The 26,290-nt window shown below is 35.6% G+C and overlaps 2 protein-coding genes across 3 annotated transcripts in view; both read left to right on the top strand.

Moving 5' to 3' along the window:
• The window catches only part of LOC137407199 (uncharacterized), a 46,762-nt gene extending 29,979 nt beyond the window's left edge, over positions 1 to 16,783 (top strand). The window contains exons 19-24 of the mRNA XM_068093802.1: positions 324 to 582; positions 2,539 to 2,707; positions 7,333 to 7,582; positions 9,542 to 9,701; positions 14,029 to 14,264; positions 16,567 to 16,783. Of these exons, the coding sequence (XP_067949903.1) occupies positions 324 to 582; positions 2,539 to 2,707; positions 7,333 to 7,582; positions 9,542 to 9,701; positions 14,029 to 14,264; positions 16,567 to 16,775 (1,283 nt within the window). The 3' untranslated portion in view covers positions 16,776 to 16,783. The remainder of the gene's footprint in view (positions 1 to 323; positions 583 to 2,538; positions 2,708 to 7,332; positions 7,583 to 9,541; positions 9,702 to 14,028; positions 14,265 to 16,566) is intronic.
• Positions 16,616 to 25,970, top strand: LOC137405849 (uncharacterized). 2 transcript variants are annotated; one of them, XM_068092275.1, is made up of 4 exons: positions 16,616 to 16,655; positions 21,270 to 21,429; positions 23,419 to 23,503; positions 25,348 to 25,970. In XM_068092275.1, exons 3-4 carry the CDS (start codon positions 23,426 to 23,428, stop codon positions 25,684 to 25,686), a joined length of 417 nt encoding a protein of 138 aa, XP_067948376.1. In that variant the 5' UTR covers positions 16,616 to 16,655; positions 21,270 to 21,429; positions 23,419 to 23,425; the 3' UTR covers positions 25,687 to 25,970. The 2 variants fall into 2 exon arrangements, with proteins under 2 accessions (XP_067948376.1, XP_067948375.1); XM_068092274.1 differs by lacking the exon at positions 16,616 to 16,655 and adding an exon at positions 20,976 to 21,155.
• The last annotated feature ends 320 nt before the right edge of the window (positions 25,971 to 26,290 follow it).

The raw sequence follows: 26,290 nt of genomic DNA, 5'->3' as shown, positions 1-26,290 counted from the left end.
ACCAATCTTTAGTTGGTAAGAAAGTTGCCAATTCGGCTGGCCTCAACAACTGGTTTGGTAAAAGTAATCCTCTCATAGTAATCTAGGTTTTGGAAAGGTCGAAGCTATAAGAGCTACATTTACCTTTATCTGTATAACTAGTCATTTCATGTTACCACATTCTGTCACTTCTAGAAGAATTGTTCATAAGACCTCTATTTGTATGCCTGTATGTCTCTAATCATATCCACTTACTTAGCTAGGTTCCACTAGGCTATCCACCAGTAATTCTTGAGTTTATCCACTTCAAGAGGTCCCACAACTTTTTGGTTTTATTCTTCCAGTTGGATTATCTTCAGGAACTGCTTTTTTCTTCACCTACATGGAAAATACCGTAGAATATGAACAAGGATTTGACCTTGAACTATATGTGGCTGTTGTTGGCAACCAGAAGGCAACAGTGAATGTCAAAGTACCATTAGAGACAGATCCTGTTTATGACCTCGTAACAGAAATACAGCCGGTTGATGTACAAGCGTATGGTTTAGTTCCAAAGTTGAGAAATGTAGGCCAAGGAATATTTTCTACTACCGTCTTTGTAAGGTAAGAATGCTCATTTTAATAATCTACGACCACCGATTGAGTTATAAATATGATACGAATACAACCAACTAATACAATCACTACACCTTTTACACCAGACACCAACACCTTGCCAATTTACACTAGAAATTCCACTGTCATACAGCCCACGACCAAAGAGATATTGGAAAAAAAGAAAGGGTACTGATGGTTGAGAAATGCAATATTAGCAGTCAAATGGCACTGCAGTGCAATAGGATATTATAGAACAAAGTTATGCAAGAAGAGCTTTTTCTTTCGATACACATAATTTACTTTACTATATTTTGTTTTTTTCGACTCGTGGTCTAATTTTCTCTAAACGGCATCGACTGGTGTAATGTTAATACCTAATATTCATGAAGAATTGTGTGGTGATAATTCTTAAATTAAAGATTTGGGATTTCATATTATTCAACATTAACTGCATCTCTCTTGGTTAGCTCCCTAGTAATCACAAAGTCTACATTTGCCTCTGCTATTTGAGTCTGTACCATCAGTAATCAGTACATCTGTAGTCACAAAGTCTACATTTGCCTCTGCTATTTGAGTCTGTACCATCAGTAATCAGTACATCTGTAGTCACAAAGTCTACATTTGCCTCTGGTATTTGAATCTGTACCATCAGTAATCAGTACATCTGTAATCACAGAGTCTACATTTGCATCTGGTATTTGAATCTGTACCATCAGTAATCAGTACATCTGTAATCACAAAGTCTACATTTGCATCTGGTATTTGAATCAGCTAGTTGCAGCCTTTTACCTTGTTGCTGCCATACGGAGCAATCTTCCTTTTTTCAAGTATTACTATTAGGCTGGTTCTAAACTGGCTGCAACCAGATTGGGCAGTATCTCTTCAAGTGGCAAGACAATTGGCCAGAATCTAAAATGTAAAATGGCTGCAGCGTTATATGGCAGTGACTCAATTATCTGTAAATCATTTGAAATGTATGAAGTTGTTAGTATCTTATGTGAGTTTATGTATGGCTTATTTCTGTAGTCGTATGGCACTGTATGGCTTATTTCTGTAGTCGTATGGCACCGTATGGCTTTTTTCTGTAGTCGTATGGCACCAATCATTACTGATTTCTGTAGTCGTATGGCACCGTATGGCTTATTTCTGTAGTCGTATAGCACCGTATGGCTTATTTCTGTAGTCGTATGGCACCGTATGGCTTATTTCTGTAGTCGTATGGCACCGTATGGCTTATTTCTGTAGTCGTATGGCACCATAGGGCTTATTTCTGTAGTCGTATGGCACCGTATGGCTTATTTCTGTAGTCGTATGGCACCGTATGGCTTATTTCTGTAGTCGTATGGCACCGTATGGCTTATTTCTGTAGTTGTATGGCACCAATCATTACTGGCTACTATAATCCCTCATTTTCCGTGAGTAATGGGAACGGCATCCCCGCTATAGTTGATATCTGCAAAATAGAAACTAAATTTTTTAAGTCAATGGATGAGTCAAAATTTACCACCAGCGCATTTAAACTGCTTTCTAAACTTATTGTATTTATTTCATATATAATAAGTAAGCAAATTTAAGTTATCTCTATTGACTTTTAGTTTATATTTTAACTTCAGTTCTAGTATTTTAAGCCAGAAAATACACTTACCTACTGCAGGCGTAGTTTGGACTTCATGTGGTCTGAATATTCATACTTGTGATTAAGTGAGTTCATTGTGAGAAGGAAAACATAAAAGAGAGTATTATATATCATTATTATATATTGATATATCGTAATATGTGTCTATGTATTTTTTTTTTAATTAACGTTCTTTTGTTTTTTTATTTTTTAACCAACCTTTTATACCGTGAAGCACTGAAACGGCAGCCAGGTAAGCCATGAAGTAGCGAGGTATTACTGTATTACTAAGTGTTCACATTGTCACATTTGTTTATCAAACTTGAGACATTCATTACTCCCATCAGGTCAAACAAGGATATAGTTGTCTACGGAGTGAACAAAGAGAAATTTTCTAATGACGCTTTCTTGGTGTATCCTGAAAGCTCTCTAGGGACAGACCACTATACTTGCCATTGGTCACCATCCACTTTGCCAACAGAGTTTGCTGTTGTCGCCACGCAATCTAACACAGAGGTAAGTCTCGCGCTAACAGATATCTGTATAAACAGGTAATGTTGGTTTTAACGAAATGTTTATGTAGTCTAAAAAGTGTAACTACACACGATTAGGTGTCACCAAAAATCTGTTTGATCAGTTGTAAAAGGAGAATCCAGCTACTTTGCTTAAACTTAAAATTTCTATTAGCTTTTGTGGAGATAGTCCACAGTGATTGTTTGTGAAGAATCGGTTCATGATTATGCCACAACCTCTGTAGGTTTTGAATAGGTTCTCTGAGCTAATTGCAATTAGTATAAATGTACGTAATTTGTTTTAATTAAATTTCACAACAATCGGCATATTATCAAGGGTTACGGGCAGCTTGAAAAGGCTCATCTATATATATATACATATACTAGCTGTGCTACCCGGCGTTGCCCGAGTAATAAAAAAGTATTTGGTCAGAATATTGATTTGTATTTAACATATAACAGCATCTCCCATTCTAACTTTCAAACTACACATCATGAGACAAATGTTTTGTGTAGTTGAAATAAATTAAAAGAAAAAATAAAAAAACAACTGTAAAGGTTTTCAAACTTTGTCAAACAACTGCGACTTTCAAACTTCACATCATAAGAAAAAGGTTTTGTGCAGGACAACTAAATTAAAAATAACTAACACAACTGTAAAAATTTTCAAAAGACTGTAAGTTTAAAATTACATACTTTAAAATAAGGGTTTCATTAAAATAAATTTTAAGGAAAAATAAAAATGTAAAGGTGTTTAAATGTAAATGTGAAACCATTAGAGAGTAATGACAAAGTCTAGTTTATTTTGCTACGATTACAATCAAAAGTGGTTTGGTATTCAATTATATGATTTCAGTTCGTTTCATGGTTGGCATGCAAAAATTTGTGCATGCTGTTCGTCAGTCTGTGATGCTCGAAATTGTGCTCTCCTTTTTCTAGCCTTTGCTAAGCGTTCGTTTCTTCGCTGTTCAGTTTCCAAGGCTTTAGCAGCGGCCTTTCTCAGCTTGTCTTTTTTAAGTCTTTCTTCTCTTTCCTCTTAGGAATCATTGCAGTTTCTTTTCTTTGGAGGCATTAGACAATGCGTAACTTCTGAGAATACATGTATTTAACAGATTAAGAAAAAATATGTCAGAATGTGGTAGAAATTTGTAGTTGAAATTTTATTAGAACAATGTCTGCAAAAAGTGGTTGAATGAAAAATTAATATTAATAATAAAGATTGAAAACTAAGTAATAATAACAATGTTGGAAAATGAATAATGTTCGAACTTCAATTACGATACTCAAATTATGTTTTAAAAAATGCAAGTTGAAATAATAATGATAATGAAACAAACTTTAAAAGCTTATATTATAAACTTTAAAAATTATAAGAAGTTTATAAATGTAATAAGAAAATGTAAATCTATATATATATTTCTCAAAGTATGTAAATGTATGTAAATATAAGAGAGCAAGGAATAACTGATACTTGTAATCTTACACGATAAATCTTACAAATAATCTATCAGATAATCTTACAGTAATTTTACAAATGTTTGTTGTAAAATGTCAAATTAATTACGAATTACTAATTGGTTAGGTCTAGAAGGAAAGATGTGTAAGCCTATACACAAAGTGAGCACTGATAGGAACTTTTGTGAAGCGCGTTTTTAACGAACTCAATATTCATCTGTTGAGGAAAGAAAATTGCTCTTGTTAACATACTATATCGCTATTAAAATGAACATTAAAAATAATTGAAAAATATTCAAAAACTATTCAAAATCGAAAATATACAAACAAAGATGTTTTAATTCGAACTAAAAGAAATAACGTAAAAAGATTTTTTATACAAACAAAATCTTTGTTCATATTTAATGATTGTAGACCTCGAGACACCAAGTCAGAATCCAAAAAACATAATGTAGTTGGGAAAAAGTCTTCTGAGCAGCTGGAATAAATTAGTAGCGAACTAAATGTAGATGTAAAATAAATAGCAAGTATGTAAACTGTGAAATGTCTATTCATCATGTCATGGTGGTCGATCACCACAACTTGATAAATGAAAAAGTATAAATCTACCAGCATGTAGGAACAAAGATAAATAAACATTTAGATTGTGCCATTTATTTATTATGCTTTAAACAAACACATATATATTAGAGCATCTCTCAGCTGAATAATATGCTCAGATATTTAGCTGCTCGTCTTGCCCTATCTTTAACACTTTGAAGTCTAACCTTGTATACACAACCAAGTTCCATAATTCCAGACTATATTAATAACTTTCAATCGAATCTGAAAGCACTTAGGATGGAACTATTTCTTTTGAACTAAATTTCATTTTGAACCTCTATCTTGTAGAACTCAATGAAAAAAACAGAAGTCTGTTATAGTAACGAGTTTATATTATAGTAAATAGAAATATATTTCATGAAATTTTCTAATATTATTCACGAATATTTGTGCATCTAAACTGAGGTATACATGTCTAAGCAAGAATCAGCCAAAGCTTGCCATTGAAATCAACAATCCTGTTATATTTGTTAACAGTTTAGCTTGAAGTGTAACTTTGGATTCATCGCAATGACTACACCTATGGATTAGCATTCTATATTTACAGTGTGTCACTAGCTCATCACAATGACTACATCTATGGATTAGCATTCTATATTTACAGTGTGTCACTAGCTCATCACAATGACTACATCTATGGATTAGCATTCTATGTTTACAGTGTGTCATTAGCTCATCACAATGACTACATCTATCGCTTAGCATTCTATATTTACAGTTTGTCACTAGCTCATCACAATGTCTACATCTATGGCTTAGCATTCTGTATTTACAGTCTGTCACTAGCTCATCACAATGACTACATCTATGGCTTAGCATTCTATATTTACAGTGTGTCACTAGCTCATCTCAATGACTACATCTATTGATTAGCATTCTATATTTACAGTGTGTCACTAGCTCATCACAATGACTACATCTATGGATTAGCATTCTATATTTACAGTTTGTCACTAGCTCATCACAATGACTACATCTATGGATTAACATTCTATATTTACAGTGTGTCACTAGCTCATCACAATGACTACATCTATGGCTTAGCATTTTATATTTACAGAGTGTCACTAGCTCATCACAATGTCTACATCTATGGATTAGCATTCTATATTTACAGTTTGTCACTACCTCATCACAATGACTACATCTATGGATTAGCATTCTATATTTACAGTGTGTCATTAGCTCATCACAATGACTACATCTATGGATTAGCATTCTATATTTACAGAGTGTCACTAGCTCATCACAATGTCTACATCTATGGATTAGCATTCTATATTTACAGTTTGTCACTACCTCATCACAATGACTACATCTATGGATTAGCATTCTATATTTACATGTGTCACTAGCTCATCACAATGTCTACATCTATGGCTTAGCATTCTATATTTACAGTGTGTCACTAGCTCATCACAATGTCTACATCTATGGCTTAGCATTCTATATTTACAGTGTGTCACTAGCTCATCACAATGACTACATCTATGGATTAGCATTCTATATTTACAGTGTGTCACTAGCTCATCTCAATGACTACATCTTTGAATTAGCATTCTATATTTACAGTGTGTCACTAGCTCATCACAATGACTACATCTATGGATTAGCATTCTATATTTACAGTGTGTCACTAGCTCATCTCAATGACTACATCTTTGAATTAGCATTCTATATTTACAGTGTGTCACTAGCTCATTACAATGACTACATCTATGGCTTAGCATTCTGTATTTACAGTGTGTCACTAGCTCATCACAATGACTACATCTATGGATTAGCCCTCTATATTTACAGTTTGTCACTAGCTCATCACAATGACTACATCTATGGATTAGCATTCTATATTTACAGTGTGTCACTAGCTCATCTCAATGACTACATCTTTGAATTAGCATTCTATATTTACAGAGTGTCATTAGTTCTGTGAATTTTCTGTAAATATAAGAGACTACTGTACCTGTTACTATGGCATACACTGATAAAATGGAGACAAATGAAAGACAGAAGTTCACTTGGGAGATATTTTTCATCGATTGCGCAACCACCACCAATTCAAAGGAAATCATTTCATGATGATGTGATCATCGTCGTCGAAGATGGTCATTGTCGTCGATTATCCATGCTGAGTGATAGTCGCAGAATGATGTCCTTATTACTACTATAGTTACGCTATCCTGCTTGAAAAAATATTATTTTATGTGAAGAGTTTGATTTAGGACATCAGAAAACCAAGTTAATAGCAACTTTCGGGCTTAGCCTTGCATCATCAACATAACTGATCATTTTTGTTACAGGGCAGCATTAATAATAGCATTAGTGATAATAACATTAGTAATAATAACAGTAATGATAATGTTACAAGTAAAACATTAGGTTTTATAGAAAGAGTAGTGATCATCATGAAATGCCATTAAAGTTACAAATAATATTAGCAGAAGCAATAGTACGGCAAAATTATGGTGGTGCTAGGGCTTGGCACTTGAAGTTGCATATCTGTATTCGGAGGGCACCTTCTTGATGCATGTATATCTATGTGCTTTTAATCGGGTTATGCTTTTGTTGTAGGTAAATGTCACGTTGCCCCGAAATCGTGCTGATATTGCTGTTTTGGCAAATGGACAAACCTACACTTCTGGAGACAGTTTTACCATTTTTCTGGAACGTTTTCAAGTTTACCAAGGTCAGAGTGTTGGAGATCTAACAGGAACCCGAATACAATCAAATATTAGAGTGGCAGTTTTTGCTGGAAACGTTCGAACTAATGTTGAGCTGTCGGCATCTCGTGATCACCTGGTGCAACAGATGCTGCCAATCGGTAAGAAATCAGAATCAGCGTATATAAGGACTTTATAGCCATGGAACCTGTTGAGCTAATTTCTAGTTTTTTTGCGTGTGCAGCGTATGCTGTCTTCCTTACACTTGTTAGAGTAAGCTGTGAAGCAATTTATGGAAATTATGGGCTGCCTATGCTGAACCTACACAATAACCTTTTGTCAGATGCAAACTTTGGCTTGTTCAATGGGAGTTTGACTGTCTCATATTAATGATCAAAGCTGGCAGTTTTGAATCCCTTCAGGGTTTCTTGTTTTAGTTCTGTTTTCTTACATAGTTAATTAAGTAATTAGGTGTTAAATACGTGATTTATTTATGTTAAATCAGTATATGTCTTAGCATGATTTTGGTTCTGTTTTTTATTGTAACTCATTTTTATTTGTTTATAAAAACTGGTGACTTGACATTAAATATGCACAATATCCTGAGTAGTTCCACTTTGATTATCCTTATATGAGTGAGCGAATATCTAACAGTGTTCCAGTTACCAGTTTTGTGTGAATTGTTTTCTTTTGACCCATAAGGCAATAAGTTTATAATAGTACGATGCTAAGCTTAATTTTTCACCTATCATGTTAGAAAAAATGATGATGTGGTAGAAAGTAGATCGTGTGTTAGAAAGTAGATCGTAAGTTAGAAGATAGATTGTATGTTACAAAATAGAACGTATGTTAGAAAGCAGATGATGCGTCAGAATGTAAGATGGCATGTTGGAAAATAGATGGTACGTTAAAAAAATCAGCAGTGTGAGATATTGATTTGACAAGGAAATTGTAGCAATTAATTCAAAGTCAATCTTATGTTAGTTTCATTAAAAAAGGTTAATATGTATACATGTCAACAGCCCAACTGTAATATCATAGCATATTCTCCTGCATAATACGCAAAATATCCTTAACATTTAAACTCACAGGCACTGGAAATCACTCAAAAAGTGAGTGAAATGGTAATCTGATTGCTAGCGATAGTTATTACTACCGGTAGTCATTATTAGCAACAGCGATTACTCATGGCTAGTGCTGCACGATAAAGCGATATAATTCGATGTGACGATATATTTTGGTGGATGATTTAATATTGGGTCAGTTTTCAAATCGATATGAATATCGAAGCCAATATTTTATCGAAATATCGGCTTATTTTATTTTGCAAAACTGGAGTTGTCCATTTTCCTTATTTTAAAGAGGGGACAACTTTTGTTTTTCAACCGATATTAACCAGCATTCTCTTATATCGTTCATGTTAGTCTAACGCTATATATCGAAAGAAGACAACTCTAATGGTCGATATTTTTCGATATTCGATATATTTAGAGACCAAATAATCAAATGTACATGCAAAGATATCATGCAGCACTACTCACGTCAGCATTATTGGTGACAGCCATCACTAGGGACAGCCATTGTTGGCTGCAGCCATTATTATTGGTAGCCATTATTAGTGGTAGCCATTATTAGTGGTAGCCATTATTAGTGGTAGCCATTATTAGTGGTAGCCATTATTAGTGGTAGCCATTATTAGTGGTAGCCATTGTTAGTGGTAGCCATTGTTAGTGGTAGCCATTATTAGTGGTAGCCATTATTAGTGGTAGCCATTGTTAGTGGTAGCCATTATTAGTGGTAGCCATTATTAGTGGTAGCCATTAGTAGTGGTAGCCATTATTAGTGGTAGCCATTATTAGTGGTAGCCATTATTGGTGGTAGCCATTATTAGTGGTAGCCATTATTAGTGGTAGCCATTATTAGTGGTAGCCATTAGTAGTGGTAGCCATCATTAGTGGTAGCCATCATTAGTGGTAGCCATTATTAGTGGTAGCCATTATTAGTGGTAGCCATTATTAGTGGTAGTCATTGTTAGTGGTAGCCATTGTTGGAGCTATTGTTCGCAACATCTATTTGTAGTGGCAGCGACTATTAACCGCAACCGTTACTATATATTATAGGTTCATATGGGATGGAGTTTTCCGTTGTACCATTTCCTAGCAGAACTGTGGGAGATGTGTTGAAAATAGTTGCTGGTTTCCCTGACACAGAGATAAGAGTGAACGGGGTAGTACTAACCACACTCACTGAGGCAGGAGACCACACACAGTATCAGCTATCGTACGTTCTATTTATCATCCATTTTTTTGCAAAGTGTATTTTGCTATCACAAAACTGCTGCATGTTTTATTAAATTACCAGCCGAATGCCCCACGTCGCACGGGTATTAAAACACAGCCTATAAACAGTGGCAGGTAATGTAGTTGCCATTGGCTATTTTGAGTAAGCTCGTATCCGTATTGCTAAACTTACTAATGAGAACCATGAGAGCAAGCTTTAGTGACGCCGTGTGTAACGCAGAGGCGCTATGCGTATTTTAACCCAGATAATGACTCCTATTGCCCAACGAGTCTATAGCATCTCATGTAGCGTCATGGGCTAGCTTGCCGCCATGTGAATGGGATGTTCCGAGATCAAATCTTTTGCACTACAGACTTTTCATCACTATATTTTAGTCGCTATAGCTGGACACACACCGAACGTTGACAGACAACAAACTTTGAGACTTATGTATATATATCGATTTGATTTATTAATTCCTATCACTTATTTTGGCATCTTAACCTTTAATCGAAAAGTATAGTCTGCTTCTCATCTGGTGCCTCAGCAAGCAGACACTTGTAAGGTTTTAAGTTGTGGAGTCATCTACTCCTGCCTTCTTTGACTTCTGGTAATACTATTTTTTCTAGTCATTTGTGAGTGCAGGTTACCTTGCATTATTGTTCTCTCCTTTTCTATTCTCTTTTGACCCGTCTCCTCTACCATTTTGTTCTACAAATAACATTCCTTTCACTTTTCCTTTCTCATTTAATCTCTCTACAAATCACACCACTCTCCCATTCTCTCCTCTGGATAATTTTTTCTCCCACTTTCTTTCGCTCTCTATACGTTGTTGTTTTTGATTAATTTTCTGTTGTATTTAGCTTAGTAAGAGGGCGTTACCTTAGCTTTGGCATATGTATGCATGAAGAAGTGATACTTATAGCCACAGTAATGACAGCGAGAAGTGTTGAATCGCGTGACACATATATGGCTGCTCCGCTGCTAGTGGCAATGCCACGACAGCTAAGAAGTCTATGCATTGCCTTACTAACCAAGCAGCGTGTTGTTGCTAAATCCACGATGCAGCATTCTTGTGTGGTGATGAGCAGAAAATAACCTAGTTACCCTTCAGCATAAACAATCAGAAAAACTTGGCCTAAAAACACCTTTTGTTATCATAAGATAATTTGTAAAACATCTGCAAATTAGAAAGGTCTTTGCCAAGGTCGGCACATACTGTATTTTACCAAATTGTTTTAATCAAATTTTCTGTTTTTAATAAAGGTAAACTTATTGTAGAACCTACTTGAATACGTATTACCAGGTTTCAATCTGCAGTACATCACAACCTATGCTGCCAATGGCCTCTGGATGCTATAATGGCAGCCACTGAGTTAAACTTCAACTTAATATTCTCTATAATGCTGGTTTTGTGCAAAAATATGTCTCATTAGCCGAGATTATTGTATTTCAACATTTCCGATGTTCATTGCTTTGTACACCCACTGCAGAACTTTTTTCAGTGATTTGGTGTTTTTGTATGTCATCGATTTTTTATTATCAACATTAAATATGTGTACGGTCAATGCTGAGTATTCTGTTCATGTGTGTTTATTGTGAACGAATATTGTGTGGAAAGGTTTGTCAATCCCTTACCGTATAGTCGAGGATGGGGCTAAGAAGGAATACTCACTGCGGACATACATTCAGTCAGAGTAATCGATAAATACATCAGAAAGCCTGTCGCCTAGAAAGTTCAGTTGCAGTTGATGGCTTGCTGATAGTTTTAATATGTCAAGGTCATTGACTTCAATCAATGGTATAAGTACGTACTGCTTTGCCTGCTCCAGACACGCAGTAAATTCACTTTCACTTGCCAATCTGTCTCCTTCATTTTGGACTTTATTATCAAAAACAGCTGGCTTATCTAAACAACGCTATTTATATATAATAATGTATATATACATGTTTATTTATGTATATATATATGTATATACGTATATTTATATGCATGTGCATTTATGTATACATATATATTTTGTATATACAAGTATATACATATGTTGTATATATATATACAACATATGGAGAGATAACAAATATATATATAAATATATTATTAATATATTAACAGATATATATATACAGTCAAACATGGATAACTCGTCCACGGATAGCTCGAACACATGGTTAATTCGAACATTTCCTTTGGTCCGTTCCCACGTAATGATAAATTGCTATAGATAACTCGAACTCAACACTGTTAATTCGAACTGTTTTTTTGCCCAACAGCTACCGAAACGGTTGTTTTCGCTTTAGAAAATCACTTTATTCAAAGCCATAGAGGTAAACTTCATCTTTTCGTAATTCATAAGCGTCGTTATTACCACCATCGGCAAAATATTTTTGTCAACGACTTTTCTAAAAGTTTGGTGAAATTTGATTTATACTGCGATACGATGAATAGCACGGGCTAGCCGGGTCACGTGCGCAAGAATTTTCGCCACGCACATACAAAACAAAAATCACATGTTGTTTTGTATGTGCGTGGCGAAAATCCTTGAGTGCATGACTCGGCTAGCCCGTGATGAATAGTTTTCCGACGTTGATTCCGTGTTGAATCAACGTCGGAATGTTGAATGTTTAAAACGTCTTAAAAAATGTTGTAATTAAACGTATACGTTGTTTGAGCTACAAAAAACTATTCATCGTTTGACCTAAACACAGAATACGTGTGTACATTCAATAAGTATCTATTAAAAAAGCGTGAGTGATATACAATGTACCGTAAAACCTCGTAAAACTTCTAATTGAACTGCCTCGGAGTGTTGCTCTTAACGAATCCCAGGTAAAGTAAGGTAATCTGCATAAACTTCAAGAAAAAACGGCAAAATTGATCGTGGGTAAAACCCCAAAAGAAAAAAATGTCTTTTCTTTTGAGCATTTCAACAACGATCAAGTTTTGCCAATGTCAATCTGAAAAACGTCCTGGCAATAACATCACCTCAAACAACAAACCAATCTCAAGTGATAGAAAAATCTCTATACTTTTTCATGAAAACGTTTTAAACTTTACATTAGAAGCATTTAATTTGAAACAAGCCATTTGTGCTTTTGATTTATATTATAGTTTGTATATGTACATGTATCTACTAATAAATAAGTAAATATATGGACTTGTGACAGTGCTCTGATAACTTGAATGCTCTGATAATTCGAACACTTTTGCTCGGTCCCTTGAAGTTCGAGTTATCCATGTTTGACTGTATATAATAATTATTGTGTCCTCATCTCGGTTAACCCTTATGAATGGTAATTTCTGCTCAAACGCGGGTCTCCTACCAGAGACCTGGGAGTTTGAGCACTCGCCTCAAGATCTTAGCTGTTCCCATAGCGCACTTTTCTGCAACTCACCTGAGTTGATTGCTGTCGGTATTTGGGCAAGCCAAATTTTATGCGCCGGTGTTATTGCGCCCAGTGCCCCAATGACTACTGGGATTACAGCTGTTCTTACATTCCAGCATTTTTCAATCTCTTCTCCAAGAGGGAGATATTTCTCTACCTTTTCCTTTTCTTTGCTGGCTATATTGTAGTCATTGGGTACTGCTATATCTATTATAGTAGCTCTCTTGTTCTCCTTGTCTACCACCACTATATCTGCTTGGTTTGCTAGGACATGCTTGTCAGTCCGGATGTATAAATATATATATATTATATATAATGTAAATATATATATTATATATAAATATATATATAATATATAATGTAAATATGTATATTATATATAAATATATATATTAAAATATATCCATTTTAATATATATATATTAAAATGCTTTTGTTAAAATGTATAAAAACAAAAGCCTCTAGAACTTTTCAACCCTGTATGAAAGAGTCCACAGTAAAGGCTGACCAATTAATGGGATAAGCAATCAATTGAAGAATTTTCTGATGCATACTCACTGATTAAAGGTCAATATTTAGGTTTTGTTACTTCTCTGTCTGACATTAAACATCTGTTATGTTGTTTAAAAGATTTAGGTAATTTTATTAGCTTGGGTGAAACATTTGAAGCTGAAACAGTTAGCTGGCAAAGTCCAGTGAAAGATCTTTAGTGCTGGTCAGCCAGGGTAGGAGAGACATATTTCCATTAGGTTTTATATAAACGCTGGTTTTAGCAAAGCGCTGTCATATTAACAAGTTTATGGGTGAAGCCAAAAAGCTGAGGAATGATATTCCAGAAATGGGCGCTTCTAGATTTTACCTGCTCCAGGAAAATGAGTACCAGTGTAGCGTCTGCACATTTCCTATGGACATAATCTCTCTATAATGATTGCTTTTGCAGTTCAACATCGAGCATAAGCGTAACATCGACTCGACCGATAACTGTTCTGCAGTTTGTCAAGTCGCAGTCTCATCGGGACAGCCCTGAAACTGCTGACCCTGCTATGTTTCTTGTGCCCTCGAGCCGCAACCTCATTATTGTAGCGAGCTTCATCACGCCTGTATACTCCGGAGGAAGAACTCCCGGTGAAGACTATACTAATTATGTCACACTGGTTATAGAGGATGGCCACCAAGGTAAGTTAATAGGAAATCGCAATAGCCTTTTTTTTAATTTTTGAATTAAATGTAAACTAATGACAGTATGGATTTCTAGGCTAGAATTTTTGCAGTCAGAATAGAACCTAGCAAGTATATTACTCTCCTCTCCTGTGCTTCATTTGTTTATTCAGCATTTTTCAACAGGATAATTAGCAGCCTCTTGTTCTTATTTTGGAGATGCTCCAGTACGTTTCACTATTCGCCATCTGGCTGATAGTGGGATAGATCTGTGGATAGTTCTATGGATAGCTTCATGAGTTATGTTATGTTTATTTCATACCAGCAGAGTAGTAACTAAAAAGACAATGATGCAAGTTGTATATATAAGTCTATGGATAATATTGTGCTGGATAGATTACCTGCATCACGGTGCTAATGCTCAGCTTTAGTACCGTGATGCAACTAGTAGCTTATGTTTCTAGTTACTTAGCATTATAGTAACTAATGCTAAGTTGGTGTAGCTCTATGGATTACATTGATATAAATTCTATTGCTCATGGAGGCTCTTAACTAAACGAAGTGACAAAGATATTTTAAAAGTAAAAAGGGATGATAACTCTGACAGCTAATAACCGTTCCTAATTTAGATCAGGGCATATTCCGGTATAACATCAAGTTTTATGATGTGATCATTATTTTGTTGTTTAGGTTCGTGAACATAAAAAACGACTGAGTTCTGCAGCTGAGTTGCACCCAAAACTATGTTGCTATACTACTATGTTGCTAGATCACTATGTTGCTATATTACTATGTTGCTATATTACTGTGTTGCTATTTTACTATGTTGCTATATTACTATGTTGCTAGATCACTATGTTGCTATATTACTATGTTGCTAGATCACTATGTTGCTATATTACTATTATGCTATATTACTATGTTGCTATATTACTATGTTGCTATATTACTATATTGCTATTTTACTATATTGCTACATTACTATGTTGCTATATTACTATGTTGCTATATTAATATGTTGCTATATTAATATGTTGCAATATTACTATGTTGCTATATTACTATGTTGCTATATTATCACCGTATTCAGTGTACAGGATTCTGTCAGTAGAGCTATATGGAAAATTCTACAATTATTTCTTACTAGCAGCAGTTTTCTTTGGCGTAGTAATGTGGAACCTTGACATACGAAGTTAATTTGTTCTATTGCTGTCATGGTATATCAAAATAGTTGTATTTCAAAGCATTTTTTTCTATTTAAAACAATGTAATTTGTTTCCTTGTGTAATCCGTTCTAGCGCAATGAAACCACACCGAAACATGGTTAAATTACATTAATGTACAGTTTATAAACAAATAAGTGGATAATAATTGTGAATGATGAATAGGAAGGATGAAATAGATTAACGATGTAATAAATTATAATACAAAATAATGAAAAAAAGAAGAAATTCTACTTACCACAACCAAACTTGCCGGAGGAGGTAAGGAAGGGTGGGTAGGATATATTTGCTCCCTTTTTATTTACGCATGTACACTAATAACTATGCTATAAATACTATGTGATTGCGTGTAGATGTCAACTATAAAGCTAGGTGGCTCTTTGCAAGCGTTAGTGCTCACTTGAGTTTATTTTAAAACAAACAGACATAAGAACATGTCTCTATAACAATAACATCTCAGTCACTAAAAGCGTATTTCGATATACAACCATGAACATAAATAAAATAAAATTCTAAACAAATTTCTGTTAATTATTCCATGTACATAAATGCTTACCTACCCATCATCACTTTCGTGTCTGGCCCTTTTGGCTTCTTTTGAATGCGTGAGGCCTCCACAGAAGAATGATCAAACAAGGTTTCTTGACCCCTTTTTAAAACTTTACGAAACACTCGAGACATTTATTATTAAATAAGGCGGATACAACGAACTACGCCGGTGTGTTACCGATGCAACCTCGACAAACAAACCGAACACCATCATCAACTGCTCATTCAACAACTATCACTCATTGAAATTTGAATCGCAAATATTTCGTTGTATACCAGAGCATAGTTATTTTCGCGAATTTTCTGTTGTCTGTCAAGGATATTTGTCTGTCAAGGTTCCACTATATGCTGATCTTTACAGCACTGCCTTCAAACTATAACTGATATACTATTGACTGTTACTTATGCTTTGGCTCTCAGGCTAACCAGTATTTGAATCTGGGAATTAATCGAATTAGAACATGGTCTTATAAAACGTCAGTGGTAAAAATACGTTCCGATATTCAAAGCGGTGTGTTCCTTTGTTAAGACATTTTTTTAACATCCAGACGAAGTGAGACTAAATGGAGAAGTTCTACCTCTCGATGTATCATGGACCGCAATTCCGTCAACTACCCAAGTGACGGCCACCTTCACAGTAAGCAGCGGCAGCAGTCATACAATTACGACTACGACTCTAACGTCCTTCTACGGTCGTCTGTATGGTCACGCTGACAGGGAGTCTTATGCATTCCCTGTTGGTTTCAGATTTAACTAATAACTCTAGTTTTGTCAGCCAGCATAGTTGCTGTAGTGAGTCTAAAGACAGTTGGGCTACTACATCGTATATTGGTAGAATAGACTAACAACGCTAATACCTTGTTAGCGATGCTTACAAAACATTGTCTTGAGGCTTTAGAAGTTTAACGAGCAAAATTTTTTTTAGTGTTAGCAGATATACTAAGTATATACATTTACAAACTGTTCTACCACTAGTATTTAGTCTAGAAGCTAAATTAGTATCAGTCGCATGTTACAATCATGAAAATACAATTCGGAAATATTGTCAGAATTTGATCATGTATTTTAAATATAATTTGTATTTGTTGTTTTAATCGCAGAGGAACAACATCGTCACTATATTAGCATGAAGAGAAAAAGTTCTAAAATGTAACCATTCAGACTTGTTCTCTCGCTCTCTCTTGCAGTCGGTCGTTTAGGCAATAACTAACTTATGGTTTAGGCTTTATCCCTGACTTCCATGCAGCTCTGTTTTCCGTCTTCTGCGTGTGTCTAGTTCCTTCAACTTCATGTTATGCTCAGCTGCATTTCTGTATCTCAGCCTGAGTCTGCCCTAATTTCTATCTGCTTCCTAGAGTTGTGAAGGTAATATATTTGTTTTAGCAATTGCTCAAAATCCATCCTGTGCACATGTTCCAGCCATCTTGGGTCTTTTTCTATCAGAATATCTGTCATTCAGACTCTGTATCTGCTACTCGTTTGATATTTGCTCTAATCTTATCAGCTTTTTGGATAGTTTTAGCGGTTATATTTCGAATGCTTTTTTATTATTCGCTAATTCTTTTACACTATACGGTTAAGTTATAGACAGCGTTTAGCATTAAGCATTCTATCACTATCTCAAATTGCATGTGCGTTGGCCGTGTGCGAGTGAAAGTGATATATCCGTTGCCATAAGCAACGCTCAAGAACACCTCTTGCTTTTGATTGAGATTTGAAAAAGAGCATAATTAAACTCTCATATATATATATATATTCGTATATATATTTAGTATATTCTTGTACATCTACGTGTCTGCATATACATCTGCATAAACACATGTGTATATACGTATATCTCTACATCTAGTACATCAACTACATCTCTATGTACTTCTATATATATATATACACATCTACATATCCTCTAAAGATACAACTTAATCTACACATCTGGATCTATGTATACATCTACACATACATACATGTACGCATCTATACCTATAAGTGCATATGCAAATTCATTTACAAATATGTGTATAAATTGATACACTATAAAAACTTTTAAATTTTTGATATGTTTTTATTCTGAGAGTTGTCTTCTATTAAAGTCAATGGGTGTGGTCCTTACACGCACAACAAATTTTCTCAGCCTCCTACCACTAGAAACACCTGCCTTTGTTCTAGTGGCATGAAAACTCGTCATACTTTAGACCTATTCAATTTTTGATCCACTCATTTCTATGCAGCTTTTGATAATTTCCGTAATGAGTTTCTCTTCTGAACACGCTACGTTCACTTGATTTAATAGGTCTTGCAGTTTTTACATTTTCTATTGATAGACCGGTTTTTTAAAACCATTCCATATTCTGTTATCAGTCATAACAACTTAAATGAAACTGCCACCTCCGTGGTGGGTTAATCATGCGTTTATGTCTCATGTAACAAAAGTTGATTGCACTGCTTCCTGCTGTCAGCATGATGATTATTCCAAAAGTTTTATATTAATATTACCTTAAATAGCTGATATCGTTATTTTACCATCAAATGGCTTTATCGTAATTTTTATTACATCCCTAGGTAGATCAATGATGCAAGTTTACATTCCATAAATTGTGGTTACCACAAATCTATGAAGTTCCATATGGCCATTTTTTTAAGATAGTCTTAAAATTTGACCTAGTTCCTGCCTTTGCATCTTCATTTCCAAGAAACTCTAGCATGGTTAGAACTCTTTGATAAAACATATGCTGCCATAGACGATGCCGTTTAGTAAAAACTGGCCATCGACCAAATTCAGTCATGTCTATTCACACTGATTTCTTAAGTTACAAAAACTAGTATAGGCCTACAGCAGTCCTGTGCGCCATGAGAGATCGTCATGTGTAATAACTATGCACACAATTATTCTTTGGTGTGGAAAGGCCGTCAAGTAGTACAGATGGTAGCACTTTCGGATAGGAATTCAAGTATGTGGGTTCAATTCTCATACGACGCAATCTTTTTTCCTAATGCTCTTAGCGTCGATTCGGACGCACCGGATCGTACGCTCTTTAACGGACGGACACAGTTCGTACGCTCTGGAACAAACGGACACAGTTCGTATGCCCCGGAGCGAACGGACACAGCTCGTACGCTCTGGAACGGACGGACACAGCTCGTATGCTCTGGAACGGAGAGACACAGCTCGTACGCTCTGGCACGGAGAGACACAGCTCGTACGCTCTGGAACGGACGGACACAGCTCGTACGCTCTGGAACAAACGGACACAGTTCGTACGCTCCGGAGCGAACGGACACAGCTCGTATTACAGTAAAATATCCTCCATCTGTTACTACACCGAGTTTTATTTTGAGTTAAGATAGGCTTGTGATATGAGAAATGGCAGTGCGAGCGCCTATTACACTCTCGAGGAGATGGCAAACAAGAATCAGTTGTATTACTACTGAACGGGCACTCTGTTTGAAGAGTGAAATTTGATATGGATTTGGCAGGAGGCTTATGGAATGTGGCAGTGCGATGAAGGCCCAAAATTATTGTACTATTTGCAACCGTTCGTCTTTCCTTTCATAGAGACAAGATAAGAATGGAGATTTATTTGCACTTTGAATAGTTCTACAACAAAAGTATTTGATAATAACCTAAGCATTTCTCAATCATGGAGTTATCCACAGAGATTTTGTAGCGTCCTGAAGATTATCCACTCCGACAGAAGCCCATACGCAAACATATTATGGCAATAGAAGTTTTTTGTGTACTTTCAAGATTGCATTCAGATTGAGGATCCTAGAATAGTTTGTTCAATAAAAGCGTGAAGGTAAGACAAATCTAACAGCATTATCTATGTAATCATCAACTCGATAAAACATTTTAGATAGTAAACCGCATCCGCAATAACACGTCTTATTTTAGTTTTTTTAAATACTTTCATGTGAATCTTTTTTTTCTGTTCATTGCTTATATAGGTTTCATTAACTTATTCACAAATGACTCACGCTTGGAGTGACCAGCATTATGAAATCACCGTTAAAAGCAAATATGGGTGGAGCAAAAAGAATCATGTTCTTTAAAGAATTACTTTTTATTTACGAAAGCATATTGAACAAGCATGGGTGTCGGTGTACATACCATGCGTACAAACAAGCGGTATCGTATGGGTATCAGTGTACATACCATAATTAATCCACACCTAAACAGGTCAGTTGCAGCTTCAGCTGAACAATATCAGCATTCCATTTCGCTCTCACGCCTGTGACAGTCATGCAAGCTCTCCTAACCAATTGTTTGTTTGTTCAAAGAGCCGAGATTAATTCTTTGTCCACCGCCTACTGAAATACCTTGAACTAGTAGGATATGAGTGGACAATTTGAAAGAACATTATGTGTATTGCAAATATGTTTTGACAGCACCTTGTTTCTGCCTTTTTCTTGCCACCTTGTTTTACCCGAGTTATTGTCTATTTTCTCTAAAGCTACTAATGTATTCAGCTACAGAGAAGTCATTTCTAATTCACTTTATACAAGTTTGTTTTTTGTCATGTGAGATGTTTTTTTTGCATTTGTGTCATCAATATTGCATCACACCCGCCATGGGGGTGTGAGATAACATCTCCCTCTGACCTAGAGATACGTCATTTAATCATCGTTTGTTAACAAGGCCACGTGTGCAGGTTGTACCATAGTCACATAATATACTATCTAGCTTTCAATGAGTTAGCACTATTGCAAAATCCTTTTCTGGTTTTATGATTTGCATCAGCATCTAACTGGCATCTTTAATTTAATTGGAAGGGGTCGACCATAAACAGACGCTTTTGGCTCCATCCGCTACAATATTTGGTGCTAACTAGTATTGCCTAAGTTCATGGTTCAACTGTCATTTTTATGGTCCTCGACATGTCGGCGGAGTGTTTATTTACTGATACGGGCTAAAGTTCTCACGTGGAAGCCCAGTGCTATCTCATGGATAAATTGCCTCATTCTAGTTTATGTTCCTTCTTCTGCTCTTGTAAAACACACGGGTTTTCAGTAGCGGTGACATTTGAGACAGGTTCCTTGACCTAGTGGCATGACATACACGCGCTCTCGAAGATTTTGGACAAGACAGAGCCTTCGTAAGACGCCATAAGAAAGTTATCATACTCAATATAGGCAGAAGGTAAGCTCTCCCAGATCATAACTTAATTCTCAAATCTTTGTTGTATGGATAGCAGCAACTATATAAGTGGACGATTGTTATCATATATTCTTTTTTGTGTTTCTCTTGCTGCAGGTGAGGAAAACATTGAAGTGAACTGAAATAGTAGACCAATACTTATAAAGTAGACACTAAGAACAATACAACCTCGATGACACTTCTTACGCGTCCATCCTTGACCTCGACAAGTATGCCGCTTTCTTAAAAGAGCCTCTAGCTCCATTAATCTGATCAGGTGAGTGTGGAATGCAGTTACAGCAAACCGGTTTTGTCCTCTAATGATCTAACGCTATTATGAACGCTTCAATGTCACAAGTGGAGTGGCTGCACTTCCACTAGTATTCAAATCATTGAAAAACATTGTTGCTATCAGAGTTTCTTTCAGTCGTTGTGGAAGCTTTCATATTGAAGGAATCTGATGTTGCTTAGGTTTTTTTCAAATCCTATAGCTGACAATACGTCTGGCTCACATATAGCTTTTTACATGGCAAAAGACGGGTATAAGGGATGCACGTGGATATCATGGGAATTCTGTGGTCATTAAGTGTAGAAGCATTACTTGTCAACATTCAAAAGCCTTGCTACAGTCGACCTTCGTGCAGTGTGCAATCAGAGCAAAAGCCTTGTTACAGTCGACCTTCGTGCAGTGTGCAATCAGAACAAAATGTTAAGAATAGCTTGTCTCAGTTTCATCGATTAAGCTCTTCCTGTTTCCTCTGAATAGTTTTGTGCAGTACGCAGGCTTGCATATGCGCATTACTTCGCTACCTCCCATGAGTGAGAGTTTTTAAATTATTTATGTGATTGGTCAATAATTGCAATTACGATCAAACTACTGCGAGGAAAGGTGTTGCGAGCTCTATACTAGGTTGCGCCATGCTATAGGATATAGCGAAAACATCGTTGACACATTTAAAATGGGAGTACATGCGCATACATCTTCATAGAATACATTGTAGCTTAGCCGCATGGATGGAATCTCATGCACGTTAAGCCATTGATTTACTTACAAATATTCGCATAACCCGTTTCTCAAATAGCGAGGGCAATGCAAACAAATCAAACAATGTCCATTGAATGCTCGTTGAAAGACCTGAGCGTCTCCTCTCGCATTCATAGCTTCGCAATCTTCTCTTTGCCCTAATAATAGCTAATAGATGGAGTTGTTGAAATGAAAGGGACCTGAGAACAGGTTCTGCTACTTAGTTGCAATAACTCAAATAGTTGTTTTCTGATATAGTCTCTCTGTCAGTTCTGTCTTGGGTAGTTTGAGATGTCAAAATCAGGTCGACGACCGTTATCAATCTACAGTTGGTTTTTATAGTTTTCTAAACTAAACTGCAGAAGCAGTTTGGGAGAAGATCCAATTTCGTGCCTTCAGAGCATTGAAGTCTCTCTACTAAGGTGCTAAAGGCTATTTCAACTGGAACTTCATGGTTTCCAAAAACTCAATAGATGATTTGATTCGATATTGCAAATAGATGACTAGCGATATAGTGCAATATTATTATTATGTAAGAGAAAATTGTAAATTTTTGTTAATATTTTTTGTGTAATTCAACTTAAAGAAATTGTTTTGTGTTCATGATAATTAGAAACATTTATTTCAAGAATGCCCGTGTGCATGGAAGGACATGGAATGAGCTTATTATAAGGCTAAGAGGCCCGCGCGTCTTAGTTCCAGTATCGCTCACTCTGAAAATCATTAGATGTGAGATAACGCATCATTGCATGATTATATCGTTTATACGATTTGCGAGATCTCTTTAAATAGTGTCAATTTTCAAATTATCTACCTTAAAAATTGTCACCAAACACTTAAATTGCCGTATCATGAAATTGTAATTGCAATTTTTTGGTTTACCACGTTTCAAGGTTGTAAGCTCCATCCAACATGCCTCGGGTTCCAATGAGCTAAAAATCATTGGAACCACCATGTTTATGTCGCGCAGGGAAAGCATCTCGTTTCGCATAGATTTTGACAAACATTTCTTCAGTCTTCCCATGGCTACTTCTCACTCTAATATTTGATTCAAACAAAAGAGAAGTCTACAAGGCACTTGATCCATACTAACTTACTTATCAGTGGTCTCTCTAGCCTCAAGCAGTACGTATAATCCTTGACTTACACAGTCGCCTACATCGATGCTAAAATGTTAATAGTTTTCAAGCCACATATATCACATCGTCGATGCACTAATTATATGTTCTCTTATCTAACTAGGTTCAGTATGGCAGACAAGGAATCGCAAGATAAACCTTTAACACCCTGTTCCAGCGGACAGCGTCGCAGCGAAAGGCTTCGAAAGGTAATTTCTATGTAACAATACTTTTATATTTTAGCTGCTATTGAAATCAATGTATGACATTTGGCATAAAATTTCATTAAAAAATATTTCTTCCAAAATAAAACTTGTTTTAACTGTGATCAAGTTTTGTCAATGTTAATCTTGAAACATCCTGAATGTCAGATCACTTCAAACATCAAAAATAGTTGCAAATGATAAGAAATACTGATACTTTCTGTTAAAATCTACTAAAATTTTGTGCAAGGTTTCACTCGAAAAATCACATGCTGTTTTTACTCTTCTGTAACCAATAGCTAAACATGCAACACTGTTTAAAGCATATCTCATAAGCTGGGCCACTCATCTCGTCATACATTCATATGTTATATTTTTTCGCTTCTCAGCACAATCTAGAGATTATAAATGGTTTCATTAAATATTGATTTTAAAGTTCCTTCCATGCTATGAACTGCTCCTGAAACCCAGCGATGAGTCCTTGCACTTTCATGTATTTCAAGGGATAACTTACAGCGCAAATGCATATTTCATGACAGTTGAGCGGGTTTAACCTGTGTCGTACATAAATGGATTAGCTTACTTCCATTAGGCGATGGAAGCGGTAAGATGGAAGTAAATCGAAGATTCCATCATATGATGGTTCATCCACCTGTATAACGAATTATTTCTGGAGAGGTCATTGTCTCTTCGGTGGGTGATTCTATATATAGATGTGTCCATAACACGTCAATCAACCAGCGCATCTCGATCGAAAAAATATAAGACTACCGAATCGTCCTGCGCTTCCCAGAGTTGTTTCCATGATCTGACGAGCCAAATCTTGAATGCGCGATCGTCATAAAAAAACCTGGGGCGTAAGATATATTAGGACGATGGTTTCTAAGGAAGACAGTCTACACTAGAAGTGATCTAATAAGTGCAAGATGAGGTGTAAATTATCAGTAGATTCTTTGACATCTATAAAGTTACTGATATTCACAGCAATAATAGTGATAGCGGTGCTGCTGGGTGTACCAAACTTTCTAAAAATCCTTTGTGATTTGCCAGCTATTAGTAGATTTTTATGGTTTGTATTTTGAATGGCTTGAAGAAAAATAATGGACGTTTAAGCGTGTCTGTAGCTTGCCACCAATTACATGCAGTCTCACACATCCTGTCTAAACAATACACATCCTTTTTGAAAATACGTAAACTAATATATTTAATAAAACACATTATAATATTAAATATATTAATATATATTAAATTAAGATTAATTAATATTTCGATAGAACACAGTTTCTGATATTGTTAATTATTTTGTTAATGCTAAAAAAAATGGGAAAAGATTGTGTATTATTAGTGCAAATTGAATTAAAATTGAGGAAAACCCTAGCAAAGAGGTCTTTAGAAATGTGTCACGAAGAGATCAATTATTGTGTAATAAATTGTATATAATGCTCCTGTTGAACATCACTTACTCATTCATAGCTTCCCACAACGAGTATCATTTTAAATTTGTTTCTCAAACACTAATGCGTTTGAATACGAGCCGAGTCATATAACATTCCTTATTAAGATTAAATGTTTCTGAAGACTATAGAATAATGTCAAAGTTAGCTACTTAGAGCTTTGTCTATCACACACCCTTAAACATAGACTGGCTGTATTCAATTCTTGAGCTCTCATACTTGTAGACACAGACTCAGTTTACACTCAAACAGGTTTGTAGGCGTAAAGACCAATAAATGTACTTAAACACCTAGAAACACTAATATCCTGAATTTAACTTCTCGTTGTTGTAACAATAAATATAAGTCATACAAATACATCTCGTTTGAAAAATAAGACCGTGACTGATATTTTAGAGGTCGATCGAAGAGAGCTCAGATGTGCTAAGATCACAGAAGAGACGGGACGCTGCACCTAATGTTTTTTACAAAGAAGAAACACTGGCGATAGATTATGCCTTAAACAGTAGTAAATCAAAACACTCGTACAAGGAAAAGTTCAAAGGATGGGTGTCTCGCGGTGAGAAGGAAGACGATCTTCCAGGAATTCGAGATTTAGAAGTGGTACAGCATCAGATGCCCAATCTTCTAGACCGGCGTAATGCTTCGGAGGATATCGTTAGACTATCACCGCAAGTAGTTCAGCAAAATTATGCTGCCTTGAATGAGATGAGGAAAGATCAAAAAGCTGACTAGCATTGACCTTGATTTGATCTTACCACAGCCTTTGACGGCCTATTGAATATTTCTTTAGCTGATAACTCGGCACAAAGAACTGGCAATTGACAATAAATGAAATATTTCATTTTCGTATTTATAACTGTGGCTGCTTGTCACGATCTCAGACCTCAGCGGTATACTTAATGTTAGTATTTCATTTACTGAAAAAACATGTTTGTATTTGTTTAAAATATTACTTCCATCTATGATGTGGATTTATTCCTCAAAGATAGAAGTGTAAATACATGTAAATAAAAACATTAAACGTCAAATACTCCCAACAACAGTTTTTGTTTAAATATTTGATTTTAATGTCTATAACTTACTAGAGCTGAAACTAGAAAATGCTGTTGTACCTAAATATATATGATACCAAATTACTGAAAGTAAATAAGGAAATTATGTTTGTAGGAATTTCGCCCATGCTTAGGTGATTGTGTCAGCTAAACTCTATTGATTGTCAATGGTTAGGCATTGTATTTATATTTGCAATTCTTGAGTATTACGTGAAACAAAATGCAAGGAGAAAGACGGGCGTAAGGAGTAAACCGGCTGCATGGAACCAATAGAGCGTTCATAT

This window comes from Watersipora subatra, chromosome 10, assembly GCF_963576615.1.
Source record: "Watersipora subatra chromosome 10, tzWatSuba1.1, whole genome shotgun sequence".
In the NCBI taxonomy this organism is placed as follows: Eukaryota; Metazoa; Bryozoa; class Gymnolaemata; order Cheilostomatida; family Watersiporidae; genus Watersipora; species Watersipora subatra.
The sequence above is the reverse complement of the archived record's forward strand: the minus strand, read 5'-3'. Positions and strand labels throughout refer to the sequence as shown.